The sequence below is a fragment of the Tursiops truncatus genome, chromosome 1, assembly GCF_011762595.2.
Source record: "Tursiops truncatus isolate mTurTru1 chromosome 1, mTurTru1.mat.Y, whole genome shotgun sequence".
In the NCBI taxonomy this organism is placed as follows: Eukaryota; Metazoa; Chordata; class Mammalia; order Artiodactyla; family Delphinidae; genus Tursiops; species Tursiops truncatus.
Window position 1 is genome coordinate 86210619 of NC_047034.1, and position 22730 is coordinate 86233348.

The 22730-nt window shown below is 45.0% G+C and overlaps 1 protein-coding gene and 1 pseudogene across 1 annotated transcript; one reads left to right on the forward strand and one right to left on the reverse strand.

Annotated features, from left to right (window-relative positions):
* Positions 1–251: 251 nt before the first annotated feature.
* On the reverse strand, positions 252–852 carry LOC117313382 (NEDD8-conjugating enzyme UBE2F pseudogene; annotated as a pseudogene).
* Positions 853–3644: 2792 nt separating this feature from the next.
* OVGP1 (oviductal glycoprotein 1) lies at positions 3645–22175 on the forward strand. Its single transcript, XM_033862001.2, is given in 14 exon segments — positions 3645–4494; positions 4714–4833; positions 7947–11507; positions 11915–12119; positions 13099–13155; positions 14823–14988; positions 15473–15597; positions 16886–16994; positions 17095–17280; positions 18857–18973; positions 20177–20312; positions 21299–21751; positions 21754–21903; positions 21906–22175. Coding segments are annotated over 12 exon segments (2070 nt in total). The 5' UTR covers positions 3645–4494; positions 4714–4833; positions 7947–11242; the 3' UTR covers positions 22007–22175.
* The last annotated feature ends 555 nt before the right edge of the window (positions 22176–22730 follow it).

The following is a 22730-nucleotide window of genomic DNA, read 5'->3' on the forward strand; positions in this document are numbered from 1 at the left end:
ACTTGTGCAGGGAACTGATTTTGTTTGGAAAAAGGGTGAGGAGGCTCTAGTCTCTATTTTGATGTAATTAAAATCTCTCAAGAGCATCAGCAGTCTATATAGCTTGATTTTGGAAAAGTAAAGGAAGCAGACCAGTTTTGAGCCCCAAACACATTTTCTTATTGAGTTCTCCATCAAAAACGGGCAGTTGTGGAGTTTTTCATCTTCATTACATGGTCGTAGGACTAGTGCAATCCAGGGAGTGAAGGAGGTGCAAAGATCAGTACAGGAAGCGTTAACTCATTTTAAGTTATAGATACAGTCACTGATCGTAAAATCTTTTATCATCTAGAGTAAGGTTTAATGTAGTCCTCAACGTATTCTGGAAACTCTCCTTGTCTTGTAAATGATGTTCTGCTTCTTCAGTATATAAGAGATCGTCAGAATTCAAAAGGTCAGTAAGTAAAGGGTTTCACCCCCAAACACCATCCTTTCAACTTTCTGGTGGGAAAGCCAGTGCTACTGGGTGCAAGTTCCTTCAGTGAATGTAGACATTTCATTGTCACTGTGATGTTGGTTGTCAGATTCTGGTATATTTCACTTTGGGAGGCACCATGTTATAAGCATTAGGAACTTCAAACTAAAATTTTCCACTCCAATGGTAACCCTTATCTAGGATCTCAGCTGAAAGGATTGAAGCTTGTTTGAATCAGAAAATGTACTTTACATGTGTAAGTATATCAGCTTCAAATTCTGCCAGATCTTTAACAAGCAACTTGTCTTTCACAGAAACCCTCTGATTAGGATAGAAACTGGCTCATGTACAGGCCCCTGACCATTATCCAATGTCAATTTGCCTGGCAGAGTTAGCATTAATGCTACCTTTGACCTCGGCACCTGGAGACACAGGCTGGGTGCCCCACACCATTCCTGGGCCCCTGTTGCAGTCTGTACTTGGCAGGGCCAACATGGGCCTTGTTTGTTTTTCTTAAGTTGTTTTTTAAAAAAACATATGGCAAAATATAAAATTTACCATTTTAACCATTTTAAGTGTACAGTTCCCTGGCATTAAGTACATTCACACTGTGCAACCACCATCCATCATCCCAAGTTGAAACTTTGTGCTCACTGAACAATAACTCTCCTTCTCCAAGACCTTGACGACCACCATTCTACTTTCAGGTCTATGAACTTGACTATTCTAGGTACCTCTATGAGTGGAATCGTACAGTGTTTGTGCTATGTGTCTGGCTTATCATTTGACCTCATAAGGTGTTGACTTGCTCCTCCAAGTGTGGTCTGTGCACCAGCAGCATTGGCATCACCTAGAACTTGTTAGAAGGGCAGAATGTTCAGACCTCCAAAATCAGAGTATATTTTCACAACTTCCCCAGTGACTCCTGCATGTTAAAGTTTGAGAAGCATTGGCTTTATCTACTGAGAATTCTAGATGGGTCAGGAACCAGGCAGGGAAGTCACCAGCCATTCAAGAGTGAGCAGCTGTGGTGTATCAGAAGCTTTTGGGCATTGTGTGTGGTAGCGAGCAAGACAGACATGGTCAGTCCGCACTTCGGCAGCTTAGTCTAGAGAGAGAGACAGGAAGGGAATAATGTTTTAGTGCTAGCCAAAAGAAATAAAGGTTGCTAAACAGAAGGATGATAGCCAGACATGAAGAAGTGGCAAATCTTCCCTGATGAAGTGACATTTGGATTGAGTCCTAAAGGTTGGATGTGAGTTAGCTGATGCTTGGGGCTGGGGAAGAATTCCAGATGGAAGTGGCAGTGTTGAGAGTCCTGCTGTGGAAGGAGCTTAGAGCTTTCTAGAGAAGGAGGTCACTGCAGCTAGGGCTAAATATGGAGGTGGGGGTGCAGGATAAAAGGAGATGAGGTTGGTTGCCACCGGATGGTGGGTGCTGTGAGCCATGCTGAAGATCTCAAACAGCGAAGTAACCTGTTGCATGCGCTTTTGAAATGGATTCCACTGATGTGCTTTGGAGGGGAGACTATGGAAGCTTAAAGGGGCCTAGGTTTTGTTTTTTTCTTTGACCTAAGCCACCAGGGTGTAGGCAGCTGAACTAGGCTTGGCCATTTGGCTGCTCCCATGTAGGACTTAAATCTGGAGGCAGTGCAGCAAAGATTCAAAGAATGGGTGTCTGGCAATGACGAGTGGACAGCCCAGTGGCGGCAGCACCAGTTCCACCAGTGGAACTTTCTAACCAGACTTCCCATGGCAGGACCCCGGCAGTCTTTTTTTTTTTTTTATAAATAGTCTTTCTTGGATCCTGACTGTGTTTTAAGACTGGTTCTTGATACTGAGTTGTATGAGCTGTTTATAAATTTTGGAAATTGGCTCCTTATAGGCCATATCATTTGCAGGTATTTTCTTCCATTCAGTAAGATGTCCTTTCATTTTGTTGATGGTTTCCTTTGCTGTGCAAAAGCTTTTAAGTTTGATTAGGTCCCCTTTGTTTAATTTTGCTTTTAATTATTTTGCCTTAAGAGACAGATCTAAAAATATATTGTTATTTATGTCAAAGCGTGTTCTGCCTGTGTTCTCTTCTAGGAGTTTTATGGTTTCAAGGCTCACATATAGGTCTTTAATCCATTTTGAGTTTATTTTTGTATATGGTGTTAGAGAATGTTGTCATTTCATTCTTTTACATGTAGCTGTCCAGTTTTCCCAGCACCACTTATTGAAGAGACTGTCTTTTCTCCATTGTATATTCTTGCCTCCTTTGTCATAGATTAATTGACAATAAGTGTGTGGGTTTATTTCTGGGGTCTCTATCCTGTTCTATTGATTTATGTGTCTGATTTTTGTGCCAATACCATACTGATTTGATTAACATAGCTTTGTACTCAAGCTTTGTGGTATTATTGTTCTGAACACCTGAATTAAGGAAGTGTGATACCTCCAGCGCAGTTCTTTTTTCTCAAGGTTGCTTTGGCAATTTGGGGTCATTTGTGGTTCCATATAGATTTTAGGATTACTTGTTTTAGTCCTGTGAAAAATGTCATTGGTATTTCGATAGGTATTGCATTAAATCTGTAGATTGCTTTGGGTAGTATGGACATTTTAACAATGTTAATTCTTCTAATCCAAGAACATGGGATATCTTTCCATTTCTTTGTATCATTTTCAAATTCCTTCGTCAGTGTTTTATAGCTTTCAGAGTATATGTCTTTCACATACCTGGTTAAGTTTATTCCTAGGTATTTTTTTATTTTTGATGTGATTGTAAATGGGATTGTTTCCTTAATTTCTCTTTCTCATAATTCATTATTACAAACAAAGAACCCAATAAAAAATGGGCAGAAGGCCTGAATAGACATTTTTACAAAGAAGATATATAGATGGCCAACAGACACATGAAAAACTGCTCAACATCACTAATCATCAGAGAAATGCGAATCAAAACCACAATGAGATACCACCTCACACCTGTTAGAATGGCTATCACCAAAAAGTCTACAAATAACAAATGTTGGTGAGGGTGTGGAGGAAAGGGAACCCTAGTACACTGTCAGTGTGAGATTGTGAATTGACGGAGCCACTATGGAAAACAGCATGCAGGTTTCTCAAAAAAACTAAAAATAGAAGTACCATATGATCCAGCAATTCCACTCCTGGGTATGTATCCGAAGAAAACAAAAACACTAATTTGAGAAGAATCTTGCACCCTAATGATCATAGCAGCATTATTTACAATAGCCAAGGTACGGAAGCAACTTAAGTGTCCATCAACAGATGATGGGTAAAGAAGATGTGATGTACGTACATACAATGGAATATTATTGAGCCATAAAATGAAATTCTGCCATTTACAACAATGTGGATGGACCTAGAGAGTATTATGCTTAGTGAAATAAATCAGACAGATAAAAATAAATATTCTGTGTTATCACTTATATGTGGAATCTAAAAAATAAAACAAATGAATGTATATAACAAAACAGAAACAGACTTGCAGATACAAAGAACAAACTAGTGGTTACCAGTGCAGAGGAGGAAGGGAGGGAGAGGTGAGATAGGGGTAAGGGATTAACAGACAGAAAATACTAAGTATAAAATAAATAATCAACAGGGGTATGTTGTACAGCACAGGGACATATAGCCATTCTTTTGTAATAACTTTCAATGGAGTTTATAAAAATAATGAATCACTGTGTTGTACACCTGAAACTAATATAATATTATAAATCAACTGTACCTCAATTAAAAACAACACACTGATTCTACAACATGCCCATTGATTCTACAACATGCCCATTGATTCTAAGTTGCCTTACAGGCTTTCCTTTGAATTCCTGTTTTGATTGATTTAGCCAGAGCTGGTGTCTGTTGTTTGCAGCCTCACCACCCTGACAATTACTGTCTTGGTCCAGTGGGGAAAATGCTGCATGTTCTGTGAGGTTGGAAGTGAATAGAAGCTGTTGTCAGAGTTACGGGAATCTTCCAGCAAGGTCATCACTGTCATCAGGAATAACAGCCCCTCTTCGTTGATTTCTATGAAGGGTATTTTCTGTCTTGTTCTGACCCTGCTCTGCTGACTCCACCCCCGCCCCCTTCCCCAAGAGTCTTTCTGGGCCCCATCCACTCTCATGTGCCACCAAAGGTTGGGCAGCTGCTCATTAACATACACTTTAATAACAGTGTAGCAGGCGCAGTTGGCTGTCGAATAACTATTCTCCCTCCTTCCTCCATATTTACCAACAGGACTTTGATTTTGTTCAGATACAGGTGACCATGTCCTTTAGAGAAGAAACATATCAAGAACTTGGGTCCTGGATGATTGTGCTGAACACCTGAATTAAGCAGTGCTGATTAAGCCACCTCTTTTGGATTTCTTTTAATGTGAGTTAATAAGTTTTAATTTTGATTCAATTGCTTCTAGTTGAGTTTTCTGTTGCACCTAACAAATGCAAATAGTTAATAGTGCATTATATTTTTGAGTATTTACCTTTTAAACACTCTATTTAAAGTAATACTTTTAATCATCTGGATACTCTGCAAGGTAATTATTACTACTTTTGTTACGTTGATTCACTTTTTGTTTTTAGATTCCACATGTAAGTGAAAACATACAGTATTAGTCTTTCCTTATCTCACTTCACTAAGCATAATACCCTCCAGGTCCATCCATGTTGTTGCAGATGGCAACATTTCATTTTTTTTGATGGCAGAGTAACATTCCATTGTACATATATACCGCATCTTCTTTATCCATTCATCAGTTGGTGGACACTTAGGTTGCTTCCAAATCATGGCTATTGTAAATAATGCTGCTATGAACATTGGGGTGCATGTATTTTTGTCAAATTAGTGTTTTCATTTTCTTTAGATACATACCCAGGAGTGGAATTGTTGGATCATACGGTAGTTCTATTTTTAATTTTGTGAACAACCTCCATACTGTTTTTCATGGTGGCTGTACTAATTTACATTCCCACCAAAAGTGTACTAGGGTTCCATTTTCTCCATATCCTTGCCAACATTTATTTTATTTTATTTTTATTTATTTTTTTCCAACATTTATTATTGTTGTATTTTTGGTGATAGCCATTCTGACAGGTGTGAGGTGATATCTCATTGTGGTTTTGATTTGCGTTTCCCTGATGATTAGCAATGTTGAGCATCTTTTCACGTGCCTGTTGGCCATCTGTATATCTTCTTTGGAAAAATGTCTATTGAGGTCTTCACCCATTTTTTAAATTGATTTGTTTGTTTTTTGAATTGGCTGAATTTTTTGTGTATTTTTGAATTTACTCCCTGGTCAGACATATCACTTGCAAATCTCTCTCCCATTCAGTAGGTTGTCTTTTCTGAAACATAATTATTAATATTTTAATGTTATAGGTGGGAAAACAGGCTCATAAAGATTAAGCAACATGATCCAAGATTATATGGTCTGTCAGTCAGGGTCCTAAGGAAAACAGGTGGTATACTCAAATTAAGATAATGTGAAGAGGGTTTATTTACAAAGAGACTAACTACAGAGTTTTGGGAGTGGTGTAGGGGAATCATAGAGCTAGTATAGGAAGCCAGGGCTAGAAGAGTGGAGCTGTTACAGGGCGAGGTTACCTGAAACTGGAAGAAGAGATAGTCAGGTCGAGCAGTCTTCCTTGAGAGGAGCAGTGAACCTCGAAGGAGGGTTATGGTCACCTTGATGTGACCTCACAGGGAGTGATCCTTAGGGGAATAAACACCCTGACCTCACTCTCCTTCCTCCCTCTACTCTTCTGTTAGGCAGAGCCCACTGAGCTATTGGATGTAGTCCAAACAGACTGACTTGCAGGGGCAGAGAGCAAGGTGGAGAAGGATGGGGAGTTAGAGGGACAATTGGAAAATATCTGTTGTGGTCCAGCCTGTTTGCCCCCTACTGTCCTCTCTTGTCCGAAATGCAGGTCAAATGTCGTGACCTCAACACAAGAGATGCCCAAAGTTCCATCAGCTATTTATCATCATGGGATGATGTTCATTTGTTCATACTTTCACGTTAAACCTAAACAATTAGCCATCAACAGTGCCCTCATATAAAGTAGCAGGAGGGAAATGGGAAGATAAAAACAAGTAATATAAAATATAGCTGTTACAATCCCTGCTTCTATAAGTGGACCCAATGCCAGTTGCCTCTTTCTAAGCCAGAGTGTGCTCCTTGGCTGTGCTTTTCCTTAGCTCATTCATTCCAAAGGCAGACCATTTAATTGCTGGTTCTGGAGCTACAAAGATAAATCAGTCACGTATTCTGACTAAAAGAGCTCACAATAGATGAAATAGTTATTTAATTTTAAATTTAGGGTAATAAGGGGTAAGTAGATACCTGATCTCTGGTTTGTGATGAAATTAAAAGAACAAGAACAACAATGAAAGCAACTCTGCTTTAACTGGGTTTTTTTTCACCCTTGAGATTATTAATTATCAATAATGGATTATTCTTTGCTGTGGGAGGCTGTCTTGTGCTCTGTAGGGTGTTTAGCATCATCCTCAGCTTCTCCCCACTAGGTACTAGTAGCACCCCGCCTCCATCGTGACAACCAAAATGTCTCCAGACTTTGCCAAGTGTCCCATGGGGAGCAAATTATTACCCAATTGAGAACAACTGGCTTAAAAAGTAAAGAAAGAGGCCACTGCATGGATGTGTAGCAACATATTTATATGTCTCCAAATAATGGCTATTTAGTCAGTTGGGATTTCCCTTTTGTTTTGTTTGTCTTTTGTTGTTACAAGTAAACCTGCAGTGAACATACTTTCTTTGCGTACTTGGGCAGATATGTCTGCATGGCAGATTTCTAAAAGTGAAGTTTCTGGGTTATAGGATTGTGATGTTCTCAAAATGACTTCTAAGGGGATTGAATAAATAGTGTTACCTTTACTGCTTTATTAAAATATTCTTTTTCAAATTGCCTCAAGTTTTACACTTAAATAATATCTAAGAAATAATGGCGTTTTTGGATAATTACATTTTATAACACAAATTAAAATAAACACATAGGGGCTTCCCTGGTGGCGCAGTGGTTGAGAGTCCGCCTGCCGATGCAGGGGACACGGGTTTGTGACCCGGTCCGGGAGGATCTCACATGCCGCGGAGCGGCTGGGCCCGTGAGCCATGGCCGCTGAGCCTGCGCGTCCGGAGCCTGTGCTCCGCAACGGGAGAGGCCACAGCAGTGAGTGGCCCGTGTACTGCAAAAAAACCCCAAAAAAACCCCAAAAAACCCACATAAATATTAAAAAATCCTAACGTACAACAAAAATCATCTTTTATATTAAATATTGGGAAACAATGCTCTAGTCTATCTCCTTCATTTTAGAGATGTGGTAAGGCTATTTCAAGTTTACACTGATCTGGAGTCAACACTCTTTGTGTTCTTATGTTATTCAACCAATTGCTTTTGTTCGAGTCATACTTCTCCAATTCTTCCACATGAGAATCATGAAAAGTTTGGTCAAATGCTTTGTTAAACCCACAGCCCTTCACGTCTGTGATCTTGCCTTCATCTAGTTGAGTGTGTAGAATGTGGAAGAGGTTGTGCTGCAGTGGGGATTTCTTCAGCAAGCCAACTAAAAGGTATTGTACGTGCCTCTTCTCATTTCGTGAGAACAGGCTGAGCATTGGGAAGGAGTGTTTCCTAAGCATCTGGGTGGGTGTGTGAAAATACAAAGCAACGGTCATACTTTTGACAGCAGGAACCCAAGGAGGAGGATTGGGAGCGAGCAGTGCGACGTGGCACAGTGACTTTCAACCTGACCCTCACTCAGCATTTCACTGTTCATCATCTCCTACACACAGAGGCTTAGTTGCCAATTCTTTGGCACAGTCATCCCGGAATGAAGCAGACGTCACTCCTGGGCATCCATTGTTATATCTTGCCGTTCTTCTCAGCATCATTAGTCACTTTTGAAAGTATGGAAGAGGGAGGTCTGGGATCCAGCCTTGCCCACTGCAGCAGACTAGGAGCCCAGAACACTGAGCCAGGTGCAGGCGAAGGAGGTTCAGTTGGCAGGCAGATCTGGCCCTGTGATGGGTACAGCATGAACAGCTAGTGCCCCTGGCAGGAGTCTGGGTGGAAGGGCACAAACCTCGTGGGAAATCTCAGTGGTGTGGTATCTGGGGAGCAGGAGGTGGGGTGAAGGGAGGCTTAGAAGCAGAGAGAAACAGGCATTCACATCAGGGTGGTCTTAAAAGACAGGCAGTAAGGCCCCAGGAGCCTGGCAAGAATGAGTCAGGACCCAGGCCCTAGGAACCAACTGTGGTGCCTACAGTTATAAACCAGGGAGAGAAATCAAAGCAGAGACCCAGAAACAAGACTTAAGGCACATGGGCTGGGAATTGGGAAACAAGTAAGAGCTTGGTCACTAGAGTTAGAAACCGCACCAGGGGTGATCTACCAATGGTGCGAGATGTTGCCAGATCTAATCCAGCACTGCATTTATGAGGCTTAAGTATCTCCTGATTCTGGTTAATATTAGCTCAAGGTATGGAGGGTGGCATTGAACATGCAGGTGAGACCTAATGGTAGTACAGAGCGGGAACTGGATCTCAAGGTTGTTTGGAAACAAAACTCATGTGCTTTACTCTACACTCATCCGAGAGATACAAGAGAGGGACACACACTGGCTCTGAGGAGTGTGATCCATGTGCTCACTAAACTAGAAGCTTCTTGAGCAGAAACTGTCTTCATCACCACATACCTAGGGTGCCTATCAGGGCCTGGCCTGTGCTGAGTGAATATTCGTTGAATACATAAAGGAAGGCAAAGAGGGCTGAACAAATGGAGACACAGCCTCTGTTGGGTGGGGTATTCTCTGGCTTTCCCAAGTTTCAGTGAAATATCCTTGCCCTAAACATTCTATACCAACTTATTGTTCTTATTCCATGATATCCAAGCAACCTGCTGTTACAAGTTAAACTTTCCTAGTTTCCTCATATTGGAAATGAAGTGAGTTCAACCACTAGTCATTGTTACTTCCCAGTGTCATTTATTATATTGACATCTGGTTAGCACCTCAGTGGCATGTGGATTAGGTGAGCTGTGTAAGTCTCCAAGAGGATGAACATCGTGGATACATTGAGAACATCCAGTTTCTGGTTCCCCCTGATTGAGGTTCACACCCTGAAATATGGGACCTACTCATGATCTGAGAGCCTCGATAGCAGAAAAGAAAACTAGTAGATCATGAAAACACTGGAGTATAGATCTATGTTATTTATCCTTCATATTATTGTTATATTTTTAAAAAATTGGCTCCCAGGTGTCCAAAATTGGGTTCATTATATTGCTTAGGTTCATGACACCTCTCATGACAGTGTCACCATTGGCTCATATACTGGCTCAAACATTGTTGACTCAAACAAAAATTCAGATTTCTGTCTTCTCTTGAGAAATTGAAGAATCCTCCAAAAGATTGGTTCTATTTCACTGTAAGGCAGAAATTAGTGGCTACTCAGTGCTGTCCCTGTTCATACCAATCTCTGTTGTCTCCTGATAAGAGAAGTTGAAGTGTATCACTGGACTTGAACCGTTATTCTAATCAAGTGGAAAGTAAACTATTCTCTTGTGTCCACTTCACCGATTTACATTACCTGCCTGTCAGCATTTGAGTTTGAGAACCCTGCTCTGGGAGGAAACTCCTGTGCCATCCCTAATAACTACTACCATTCACTGAGCCCTTACTTATAGGCAAAGCACTGAACTAACAGTTTTTCACACATTATCTCTATTCATATAAAACCCTATGAGGTAAGATCAAGTGTTATCTCCATTTTACAGGTGTGGAAACTGAAGCTCAAAGAGCTAAATAACTGCCCAAGATGATAAAACTTCTAATTTTTGACACTGGAATTCAAACTTTGGCCTGCCTGAGTCCATAGCTGGGCCTTTTTTGTTTGTTTGTTAACATCTTTATTGGAGTATAATTGCCTTACAATGGTGTGTTAGTTTCTGCTTTATAACAAAGTGAATCAGTTATACATATACATATGTTACTGGGCCTTTTAAACTTTACATTACACAGCTTTTCTAACCACTAATCTTATAACAATAGAATTACTGCTGCCCTTCAGTGTTTCTTCCTCATACTCAGTCCACATGGGGCTGAATTCCAGAAAGAGGGGCTGAGTGCCACCCTGCCCTCGCCAGGGCCCATGGTGGACACCCGCTCTGTGCCAGTGTCAGAGGGAGTTGTTGCTTTGTTGGATCGGAGAGCTATAGCTCTGCTGGACGGGAGGACGGGAGATGCTGGGGTCACTGTGACTCTGGGGCAGCTGCCCGTTAATCACTGTTCCTGGTTTTGTGTGTGTTTAGCTGGGCTATCCCAGTGTTGTCCCAGGGTCATACCTGGGGAAGAGCATATAAAGGGGCTCGAGGTCTAGACCTGCAGCTCTCAGACCACGGAGATGGGGAAGCTGTTGCTTTGGGTTGGTGAGTGTGGTGGGTCCCAGCCCCACAATGTCTCTTAGTTCAGGAGGTGCCAGGCTTCATAAGCTCATTGTCTCGCTGGTTCCTGGGAAGCATTCTGCGACTCGGGGCCCTGGATTAGGTAGAGGTAGGACAGGACACAGTGAAGGGCCAGAGGGGCCCAGGGAGGAGAGATCAGAGCAGTGGTGGTACCCTGGCTGCACATTAAACATTTTTATGCCTGGCTTCCACCTCAGACCAGTTCATTCAGAATATCTGGGGGAGGAGCCAGGATATCACTACTTTTAAATTAGCATCCAGGGTTGAGAACCATTGACCTAGAGCTTTTGCTGGGACTTCTAAATGTCATGGTTGTCCCTGTGCAAAGCATGTGTGTATACGTATGGTGTTTACTGAAGTGGAAAGGAGATCAGATAGATCTGGCTTCACCTGCTCAGTGCAGAGAAGAGGAAAGAGGGAAGGGTGTGTGTGTCTCCATTTGCTTGAGTTGGTGGGTGTACTCAGAACTGGAGGGTGTGCTGGGGTGTGTCACTCCGGGTGTGCCTGTGAATCTGCGTGTGATTCCTCCTTTGTGTCCTGCAGGGCTGGTTCTTGTGCTGAAACACCACAATGGTAAGGACCCTGTGTGGTCCTCTGCAGAGCCAGGGAGCGTGTCCACCTGAGAAGTGCTCCATGTCTAGCGCTCTTGCAGCCCCGCCCTGCCCTGGCTCCGTGTCAGGGATCGCTGACCCAATGCAGTTCAGCAGAGGATTTTCAGTCACCTGCTGTTTGGCTCACTCCTTGTGCCAGGATCCAGACTCGAGGATCCATTCTGACCAGGGTTTCACAAGGCATTTTTCCCCCCGCCCCCGGGGACCCCAGCAGTGGGGGAGGGACCTGCCTTCAGTGTAGCTCTGGGGTGTGAGTGGGGGGGTGTTACTGTGGCCTTGCCTCTTGAGCTGTGTCCACGCTGCTCTGTGGAAGCTGAGCTCCATCCCCTCCTTGGTTTCTGCCAACAAATGCCTGCTCTCCCCTGCCAGGTGCTGCCCACAAACTGGTGTGTTATTTCACCAACTGGGCATTTAGTCGGCCCAGCCCTGCTTCGATCCTGCCCCGGGACCTGGACCCCTTTCTCTGCACCCACCTGGTATTTGCCTTTGCCTCAATGAACAACAATCAGATTGTTCCTAAGGATCCCCAGGATGAGAAAATCCTCTACCCAGAGTTCAACAAGCTCAAGGAGAGGTGTGTTCCCTTTGGATGTGGGGCTGTATTTTACAAATGGAAGAGAGTTAATCCTTTTCTGCTGTGAGTCGTCCACTTTCCTCTTATTCTTGTGTCCTAACCTCCTGTCCAGGGCTCTCCGGAGCTTCCCTGCCTTGGGAGCTCCCCACTGACCAGCCCTCTCAGCTCGTCCTTGCCTCCTTGCCTTCGTGGCTGCTGTGGCCCCTGCTTGGAATGCCCTCCTCTCTCTTCTCTGCCTGGCATCCCCCAACTCACCCTTCAAGCCCCGTGTTGAGGAGTCTATGTGTTAATGCTGTTCAAGCGCTTCAGAGAGGGCTGTGCATCACAAATGCTTCACAAATGCTAGTGTTTCTGTTACCATGTATCACCTGCAAATGAGCCCCCCAAGGGAAGGGCCAATGTCTGTGATATCTTTGTTCACCAGTGGCTGGGTCAGTGCCCGGCAGAGAGCTGGTGCTCAGTACTCCCTCCCCAGGACTCCTGGGCTCTCCTGTCCAGGGGGTGGTCTGTCACTGCATCCATGGTATAGAAGGGTAGGAAAAATCCATGTTACTAGATTATAAGCTCTGGAGAGGAGAGCAGGGAGCTTATCCTCTGTTCACTGCTGTATCTCAAGCACCTAAAGCAGTCAGTGGCAAATAATAATTGCTCAGTAAACGTTTGTGACTAAGAAAGTGAGTGAAGAGAAATTTTAGGAGGCTTTTTCTTTTCCTTTTTATGGGACTGTCATGGGAGCGGGGAGTTTGGGGGCCTTTGGGCAGCCTTGGCGTTCCTGGGTGTGATGACTTTTGTGTGGGCTGGTTGTTCTCCCTCTTTTCCTTCTTCCCTTCTTGGGTTCTGCTGGGCTCTGCTCTTTTCTTCCTTAGGTTCCCCCACCCGTCTCCCCCGTTCCGTTCCTGTCCTCCCATCCCCCTTACTTGCCACAGTCCCCAAATGAATGAATGAGAACCCAGCTCACAGACTCTGTCCTGCATCACAGGAACAAGGAGCTGAAGACACTGCTGTCCATCGGGGGATGGAACTTCGGCACATCAAGGTGAGACTGTGCTGTCAGGACTTCTCTCTGGGGTGGGGGCGGTGTATGGGGGAGAAGCAGGCAGGCCAGAGGTGAGGACAGAGTGGGGAGCCAGCTGGGCTGTGGGGAGACACGCTAGTACTCCCCCGAGTCCTGACCTGGCCCTGGAGTCCAGGGTCCCCCGACCTCTCCTCCATGGTGAATGAGGGGAGACAAGGCAGGTCCAGGAGGTGGTGGGAAAGGGGCTGGGGGGAAATGAGAGGGAAAATGGGGTGCTCACAGTTGTCCCCTCAATGCTTCAGAAGAGGCAGGGCTTTTGCCTCAGAGAGGGGAGGAGTCTTGTTTAGGACATGGATAAACCCCAAGCCTCCCAGGGCCTGGGTTTCCTCGCTTTATAAATGGAGCCAGTGGTATCAACCTGAAAGGATGGGAGGAAAGAAAGTGATATAAACCAGATGCTCAGCTGAGCACCTGGGCACATGGTCTGTGTCCAGTGCATGGTGGCTACTCTTCGTTACCCTCCACTAGGCAGTGTGGAGGTGACAAACTGCCTTCATGTTCTCTGAAGAAACTTTCCCCCTATTTCATGGCTGAGGCCAAGGGTAGAGAGTTGCCTCCCTTCCTGCCTTAGAGGAAGGAGCTGTAGGAGAGGGGCACCTGGAAGCCTGAGAGTGGGGGAATGTGAGGAAGCACCTGGCACAGAACCCAGGAGCAATGCAGGGAGGATGCAGGGAGCTGGGTGAGAACTGGCTCTGCCTGACCCCAGGCCTCGCCTCTCCCTGGGCCACGACTTCTTGAACATTCGCTGTGTACAAACGCTGGCCAGAGGCTTTGCATGCATTATCTCATGGTTACTTGGGAGAGGTTTACAAAGTGGCTGTTTACATTCTAAATTTGCAGAGAAAAGCTGGAATACGAGCTTAAGAAACGTACCATATTTCACACAGGTGACCATGAGAGATGGCCCAGCTATGGGTGGAAACCAGATAATGGAACTAGGCCTGCCTAAGTCTGAATCTGGTTAATTTTCTAATCATTGCACTCAGGACTAGTCCCAAATTGCTTAACATTCAACTCCGATAAGTTACAAGTTTTCCAATAGTGTCTTCACTGTGGAAGAGAAAGCACTAGAAAAAAAAAAAAGGAAAAGAAAGAAAGAAAACAAACAGCCAAAGAACAAAAGAGCAGAGTACAGAACTCCTAGTCTGAGCATGGCCCTCCTGTGCCACGTTAGCTCAGAGGTCTTTCTGGAAATGCTGGCCCTTGGCTCATGTTCCCTCCGCTAATCTGTTCAGGCAGAGAAAGTCAGTGCCAGGACAGGGTGTCAGGACTGAGCTGTTACCCACGAGGAAACAGCAGAGGGACAGTGCGTGGCTAGGGGCGGACCATGTTTTCAGAGGCCAAGCTGGCCTGAGCCTGCTCTCTCCACCCCAGGCTGTGTGCTTGTTTCCATCTGGCAGGGGAAGTTGTGGTTTGCAAATCCTCCCTGGAGCCTGAAGTCCCCATTCCTGGGTATTGGAGCCCCGTGCTGGGAGGGCTTTAAGAGGCTCTGAGAGTTTCAACGACCTGCCTTCCTTTCCTCAGTCATATCCACTGTGCCCTCCATGGGGTGCGAACCAAGGGGTCTTGTAAAGGAGGCTGAGGTTGTGCAGAAAACACTCCTGGCCTCACCTCTGGTCTCCCTGCAGGTTCACCACGATGCTGTCCACATTCGCCAACCGGCAGAAGTTTGTCACTTCAGTGATAGCCCTCCTGAGGACACATGGCTTTGATGGTCTGGACCTCTTCTTCTTGTACCCTGGACTCAGAGGCAGCCCCAGGCATGACCGCTGGACCTTTGTCTTCTTACTTGAAGTAAGGCCAGCCTGGCAGCTCCCGAATCCAGAAATGATTCTACTTTGATCATATCTGGGCTCAGGGCACAGGGGAAGCCTAAGGCCGGGGACAAGGGCAAGACAGTGGTAGCAGAAGGTTGTTTACTGCCATCAGCTGCAGGTGTTGGACAAAGAGCTGCCTAGCAAGGGCCCTATGGCGGCTCTTTCTCTCTGTCACATCTGGGCCTTGGCCCAGCCCTCCAGCCTGAGTGATGCCTTCTCTGTGCAGCCCCTGGACTCCCTCAGGTGGGCTGTCTGAACTCTGCTCCTGGGCCTGCTGCCAGCCTTCTGTTCAATGACTTACCACATTGGCTCACGTCCGCCTTTCTCACGAGCCGGTGGGCAGGGCCTGTGTCTGACTCTCCTGGCTCAAGGGGCTCCGTAAATAAAGGTTTCTTGGATGAGTCTTGTTTTCCCAGACTCTGCTTTGTCTGGTTCTCGCATCTGCCTCTCTTTCCTCCCAGGAGCTCCTGCTTGCTTTCAGGAAGGAGGCGCAGCTCACCATGCGTCCAAGGCTGCTGCTCTCCGCTGCTGTCTCTGGGGATCCCCGTGTCATCCAAAAAGCGTATGATGTGCACCTCCTGGGAAGGTGAGTGGGTGCTCCGTTGGTGGGCAGGACATTGGAGGGAAGGAGACATCTGAAGCTCAGAACCCCAGAGGTGCCCAAGCACTGTCCTTGAGCTTTTCAAGTTCCTGCCCTGCTGTAAGTGCACCTTTGGGAGGTGGGCTGATCAGGAGCATAGGTGGGGACAAGGGTTATTCCATTATATTCTGGGCTTTCCTTAGGAGATCAGAGGGAGGTGATGTAGTACCAGTCCACACCACAGCATCCTCTCGGGTAGAGATCTGTATCGCCTATCGCTGGGTCTCTAGGAGAAGAATCCAGGAGTCTGGCCTCTGCTGTCCCAGAGTCCCCTTAGACATACACTGTGTGCCAGATGGCTGGTATCATAGAGATGGATTAATTACCAACTACTGCCACTGAAACAAAAATACGAATGCCCAGTCAGGCCCAGTTTTCAGAGCACAGGTCTTCATGCAAAAGTTACAAAATCAGGCAAAGAGAGCTCCTAACTTTCTGGACAGCTCTGGACTAATTTTCTCAAAGCTCAAGAATCGGGTATTCACAGATGTGATAACTGAGGTAGAGGCAGAACACAAGAAATCACACGCAATTTTTGCATGTGATTACACTTAAGGAGAGTGGTTCCATGGTGGCAGGAAAGGTGAGAGACATAGTGGGGCACAATTGGCTAGTGTTGGTCTTACAGCCAGGCAGGGTTGAGTGAGACCACCTTCACCTAGCTGGGTCACCTTAGACAAATTAGATAACGGTCTGAGTTTCAATTTCTTCATTTTAAAATGGAGACAATTGTAGTACTTAGGGCATTGGACAGATTAAAATTAAATTAGATAATCCATGTTAACCTGGACACCTGTGACCTGGTAGGGCTCAATTATACTTTGTCATTTGGAAAGCTTTCTGGAAGACATAGGTTTCAATGGTTCCTATAATGGTAGAAGGACAGAAACTTTTTCATGCTGTGGGTCAGAACTGCTTACACATGACGATTTATGCAGACCTCTGTTGCACTTGTATCAGCCTGAATGCCTTTGTTTTCTGTTCTGACCCCTGCTCACTCCCTTGGTTACTCTCAGCATGGCATAGGTCCTGATGCACCGCTGTCCCTAACCAGCTGTGTGTTCCAGGGGCAGCCTCTCAAGTGGAGGGCACAGCTTGGGCCGTCCCCACAGGCAGAAATGGCAGGGAAGTTGGGTGCCCAATTTACAGCTAGTTAGCTAGTCATCGCTGTGATGATCGGACTTGAAAATCTAGCTAGCACGATCTTCATATCTCCTCTTCCTGCCCCTTACAGACTACTGGATTTCATCAGCGTCTTGTCTTATGACTTACATGGAAGCTGGGAAAAGTTCACAGGACACAATAGCCCGCTGTTCTCTGTGCCCAAGGACCCCAAATCTTCGGTAAGAAAGAGAAAGCTCTCATGTGGCCCAGAAATCTGTCCCTGAGTCAGGCCATTGGCTCCTGGTAAGAAGGAGGGGTTTGTGTTCTTCCTGCCTGCAGGCATATGCCATGAACTACTGGCGAAAGCTTGGGGCAGCACCTGAGAAGCTCCTTATGGGGCTCCCCACCTATGGACGTACTTTTCGCCTCCTCAAAGCCTCTGAGAATGAGTTGTGGGCAGAAGCTGTGGGACCGGCATCTCCAGGGAAGTACACCAAGCAAGCTGGCTTCTTGGCTTATTATGAGGTGACAGGAATGGGGAGCTCTGTCTATTAGTTAGGGCTCTCACACCCCAGCCCAGGGCAAGAGCAAGGACAGGGAGAAAGGCAAGAGTGAGGGCTGGAGACAGGACAAGGAGGTGGTTTCCTGGGGCAAGGGAAACCCACTCTCTGGGATATTCTCTGTTTCTTCTGGGGAAGTTATTTGAGTCCTTTGTTAGGGGTGAGGGACTAGGTGGAGTCTGAATGGAGCAGGACAGATAATTTTACCCCTTAGAAGAATCTTAAAAGATATTTAAGTCAATCCTGACTTAATATATGGCCTAAACATAATTAATATTTGCTATATATATATATATATATATATATATATATATATATATATATATCCTCTCACTCTCCCTGATTTCCAGATACCCCTCACCCAGCTTCAATCAATAACCACTCATGGCCAATCTTGTTTCTTCCCTGCTCCCTGAATCGCTCCCTCCCACTACTAGATAATTTTGAAGTAATTCAAGGCATCTCCCATCACAGATTCTTTCTCCTCTACCCTAATTCCACTCCCTAATCCCCATCTCAGCAAAGCTTACTGTTGACTGAAGGAAAGAGACGTGGACCCAAGGGATGTGAAACAAAAGAGAAGACAGTAAGGGGCACTGAGTGGGTGGCTATATTACCTGTGAATGTCTTATGGCACAGGTGGATTTTGAGCAGATCTTTGAAGCACAGGTAGAGTCCTGATGGGCAGGAATGACAAGATGGGAAGGACCTCCTAGGCAGAGAACAGCAGGCACATAGACACAGGTGTGTAGGGGCACCAGGGGGTGAGCTGTGTCTTTACCTGAGGTAGTAGTGGAGATGCTGGTGTCTCTCCAATCTCTATTCTGTGCTGGCTGCCTGGAGATGTTTTCCTGCTAGTCCAATGAAGCATGGTTATGAGTGATAACATAGTTGAAGGAGTGTTCTTGAAAGACATTATGGGTCAAAGAAATTTTGGTAGACTAAACCTTTAATTAAAAAAACAAAAACAAACCTTATACATTAACTTCTGCAGCCCAACTTGAAAACATCTACGTCTTTGCAGTCTATGGTCTCCAGCTCAGGGATGGGTACCCAGTCCACACTCAATGCTTCTTTGATTGTAATAACCTAGTTCTCCCTACCTTCGAGACCTTTATATTTATTATAGATTCGAAAGTTAGTTTGATAACTACCTAGATGGGGCAGTTTATGTTGGTTTTAATGAACAGAGGAGATACTTGTTCATGAAAATTCTTTGTAAAAGATACAGTTTGGTCCAGAGTCAAGTCTGTTACTGTAGTAGTTTGGTATTGACATTATTTACCAAACCCTGGTTTGGTTACTTAAGGATGTCAGCCACTCCTTGGTTCTCTCTCTGTTTATCCATCGCGGATGTCAGAGGAAGGAATGTGCAGTAGTAGGAATTTTGCAGAATAGAGAGAAGGTCCCTTGTGAGTGGCTTCCCCGCCCCCTCTTTGGTCTGCCTTCTTCTCACTCCCTGGTGGGGGATTCTTGGGTTCTTTATCCTTGCTGGCGCTTCCCTCCGTGGCACAGAACTGACCTGGTGATCTTCTTGGCAGATCTGCTCCTTCATCTGGAGAGCGAAGAAGCGCTGGATTGATGATCAGTATGTCCCATATGCCTACAAGGGGAAGGAGTGGGTTGGCTATGATGATGCCGTCAGCTTCAGTTACAAGGTGAGACCTTGTTCCTTTCTTGCTCCAGCATAGAGTTTCCCTCTGCTTCCATGAGGCCTTTGTCTGTACAGTGTGTGAGTGTATGTGTGTGTGTACCTATAAAACTGGCAGGTTAACTTGTTAGCCTGTAAGTAGAAAAAAATCTCAGAATCTTCAGTTTCAAACTTAACAATTATGGGGTTCATTCTTATTTTACATTTGGGAGAAGTAAAGCCCAGAAGGAGCCAACTGATTTGGCTTTGGAGCTGTTTGGATGTGACAGATTGTATCTTTTCCATCAGCCTTACAGAAAACACTCATAAAGTAATAATAAAACCTGGATTCAAGGCTAAACATCCTCCTTTCAGTTATATCTGAAGTTTAAAAAATCATGGATAAAAGCCTTTATTTTCTTATATGTGTAAAGGGTACAATATTATGTGCTCTACTCCTCCTTTCTAGCATCGCTACGGTATAAGGTATGTTGATGTGATTTTTAAAAACTAAAGCAATATCTATCGTTTAATATGATGATAGTGGTGATTAGCAGGCTGGGGAGCCAGACAGTATTTAACATTTATGAACATTTACTATGTGCAAAGCATTGCTCCAAATATTTTACATGTAGGAATTTAAAAATTGTTTTTCAAATCGTGGCAAATTATATACAACATAAAAGTCACCATTTTACCCATTTTGTTACAGTTCAGTAGCATTAAGTACATTCACATTGTTGTGTAACTATCACCCTTATCCATCTCAGAACTTTCTTGTCTTCCCAACTGAAACTCCACACCTATTAAACAACTGCCCGTTCCTCCCTCATGCAGCTCCTGCTAATCCCAGCTCTACCTTCCATCTCTATGAATTTAACTACGCTAAGTACTTCTGTGAGTGGAATCGTAGTATTTGTCTTTTTGTAACTGGCTCATTTCACTTACCATAATGTCTTCCAATTCCATCCATGTTGTAACATGTGCATGTAGGAGTTCTTTGGATCCTAAAAATGTTGGAAATGTTATTATCCATTTTTTTTTACACATGAGGCAACTAAGACACATAGCTTTATGTAACTTTTTCAAGATCCCATAGCTAATAAGCAGTAGAGGCTAGATTCAGATCCAGACTACATGCCTAACCATCCTGCCATATTGCCTTCTGAGAGCCCATCTGTTTTTGCCATTGTACCTAGTACAGTGGGTTGACTGACTACTGCTTTTTCAGGCATTTTTCATAATGAGAGAGCATTTTGGGGGGGCCATGGTGTGGACATTGGACCTGGATGACGTCAGGGGCACTTTCTGTGGAACTGGCCCTTTCCCCCTTGTCTACACGTTGAATAATCTCCTGGTGAAGGCTGGTGAGTAGCTATGACCTGGAAACTGGGGTTGGCTGTTGCACACCCAGCTACTGGTGCGTGCTTTCTGTTAGATCTAAAGGCTTTGGTGAGGCAACATGACACTGAAAGAGGAGAATAAACTTTGATGCCACGCTAGTCTGCTTTCTCATCTTGGTTTGAGTGCATGCTCTATTTGACCTCTGTGAGCTTTGTTTTCCCCATCTACAAAATGGGAGTAATCCTTACACTCAGGACATTATACAAACTAAATGAGATATGGAATGAAAACTTGCTGGCTCATAGTGAACACAATATATGTTAGTTTATTTCTCTATTTCTTTTTCCTGTTTTCATGGGACAAGAGCCAGAAAAGGAAATTAGGTTTCTTTTTGATATCTCTTTGATAGTAGAGACTGCCTTGGCAGTTAGGAGATGGAACCTGGCATGCTAGAGCTGCAACAATCTTGGAGGTGGTCTATAACCCTCATTTTGTGAGGAGACTAGGGCTCAGAAAGATAATACAGCCAGTCGGGGTGGAAATGGGACTCCAACCCAATTCTTTACAGCATGCTGTCTAGAGCAGCTTCCTGGCCCTCAGCCTTGTTCCTGGTGCCTCCCAGGATGGGGGGACACAAAAGGGTTCTCCTTGAGGATTCCACAAGTAAGAAATAGGCTTTGGGGGGCAAGGTCTTACTCAAGGTGCAAAGGTCAAATCAAGGGCTTAAGCATAGAGAACTGGCAGACTCATCCTTGGGGTTACTCACTGGAAATGTAACAGACCCACTGAGTGCCCATGGGTCCCTGGGATCATGTTAACATGATGAGATGGGGGAGCAGGGCTTCTATGTGTTGAGATTTTGTCTATGTCCTCAAGTGGATACATTAGGAAATCCTCCAATTCTGGTTTGGGAGCAGGTACTTCAGCCCTGGAGTGGGTCTAGTCCTGCCAGTAATAGGATGGGAAGGAAGGGGTAGGAATCTCAACCTTTTCTGATGATTCCCTCTAGAGTTCAGCTCAACTCCTCCACCAAAATTTTGGCTCTCAACTGCTGTGAATTCTTCAAGAATTGGCCCAGAAAGGCTGAATGTGATCAAGGATTTGACCACTGATTTGGGGATCTTGCCCCCAGGAGGGGAGGCTGTGGCCACCGAGACCCATAGAAAGTCTGAAACTATGACCACAGTCCCCAGAGGTGGGCTTGTGACCCCTACAAGGGAAACTGTGTCCTTTGGAAAACACCCCCTGGCTCCAGAATGGAAGACTGAAACCCCTGGAGAGGAGACCATGACCCCTGTGGGCCACCAGGCTATGACCCCTGGAGGTATAACTGTGGCTCCTATGCAGCTTCAGACTGGAGAGAAAACCATGCCCCCAAGAAGGAAGGCTGAAGCCCCTGAGAAGATGACCATCCCCTCAGGAAAGATGACAGTCACCCCTGCTGGGCAGACTGAGACTCTTGAGAAGAGAATTTGACTTCTGAGGTGGACCCTGAACCCCTGGTGGGTTACTTTGGTCTTCACACAGAAGCTGGAAACTGGATGCTACTCTCTGGTCCTGTCATCTCGCCCCCAGGACACACTCCTCTTGCTTTTGACAAGCCCTTTGTTCCCACTGATGGAATCATTCCTCTGATGACTCAGTAACCCTTCCAGTGAGTCCTCTCTCTCTAAAGAAAGAAAATCCAGAAAACTCTGCTGTGGACCAAGGATCTTAAGATCTGTTGTTGGCAGAAACTGGGGAAAGTCCTTGCCTTTTCTTCTAGGTCCCCTGACCAAAGCTGCCTGTGCCCAGCCATTCATAAACCATTCTTGGGGCAAAGCAGGCCCCAGGCCACACTGAGTTAATCTCTCTTCTGTTGAATAAACTGGAAGCATAAGAATTCATTTGAGTTCTCTGAAGTTCTTTTCTTGAAATGACCTGTGCTAGCCAGTTATCAGCTTCTCCCTTTCAAGGTCACTTTCCTCTCCTGTTATTTTTGGAAAGAGAGAGTTTGTGTCTAGCCTATGCTGATGTGGATTCCAGTGTCCATTATGTGCTTCCCTCTCTGCCATGAACAACTGCTGACTTCACTGTTGGTCAGAGCCAGAATCTCCTCTAGAGAAGTTTTCTATACTCCCCAAGGGGCCTGAGAGAAGGAGGAGGGGGTTGTGCCTTCCAATTATATTCCCTACTTTGTAAAGTCTTAGTTGTCTCTGAAAAAACACCCCCACCTATTCTCTCCATAAGAAGTGGTGGAGGGGAAGACAAAATCATTATTTTTTGTGTTACCTGCAAACTTCTAGGTCTTCTCCAGAAACACCAGTTCCTATACTACACACTGCAGTCCACCTACAGAGTATTTTCCTGGGCATGATTGACCCTCATAGTCAATATGGACACAGGACCAATTTCTAGCCCCCCTTTTCTGGGAAACAGTGATGCTAGTGAGTGTCAGATCT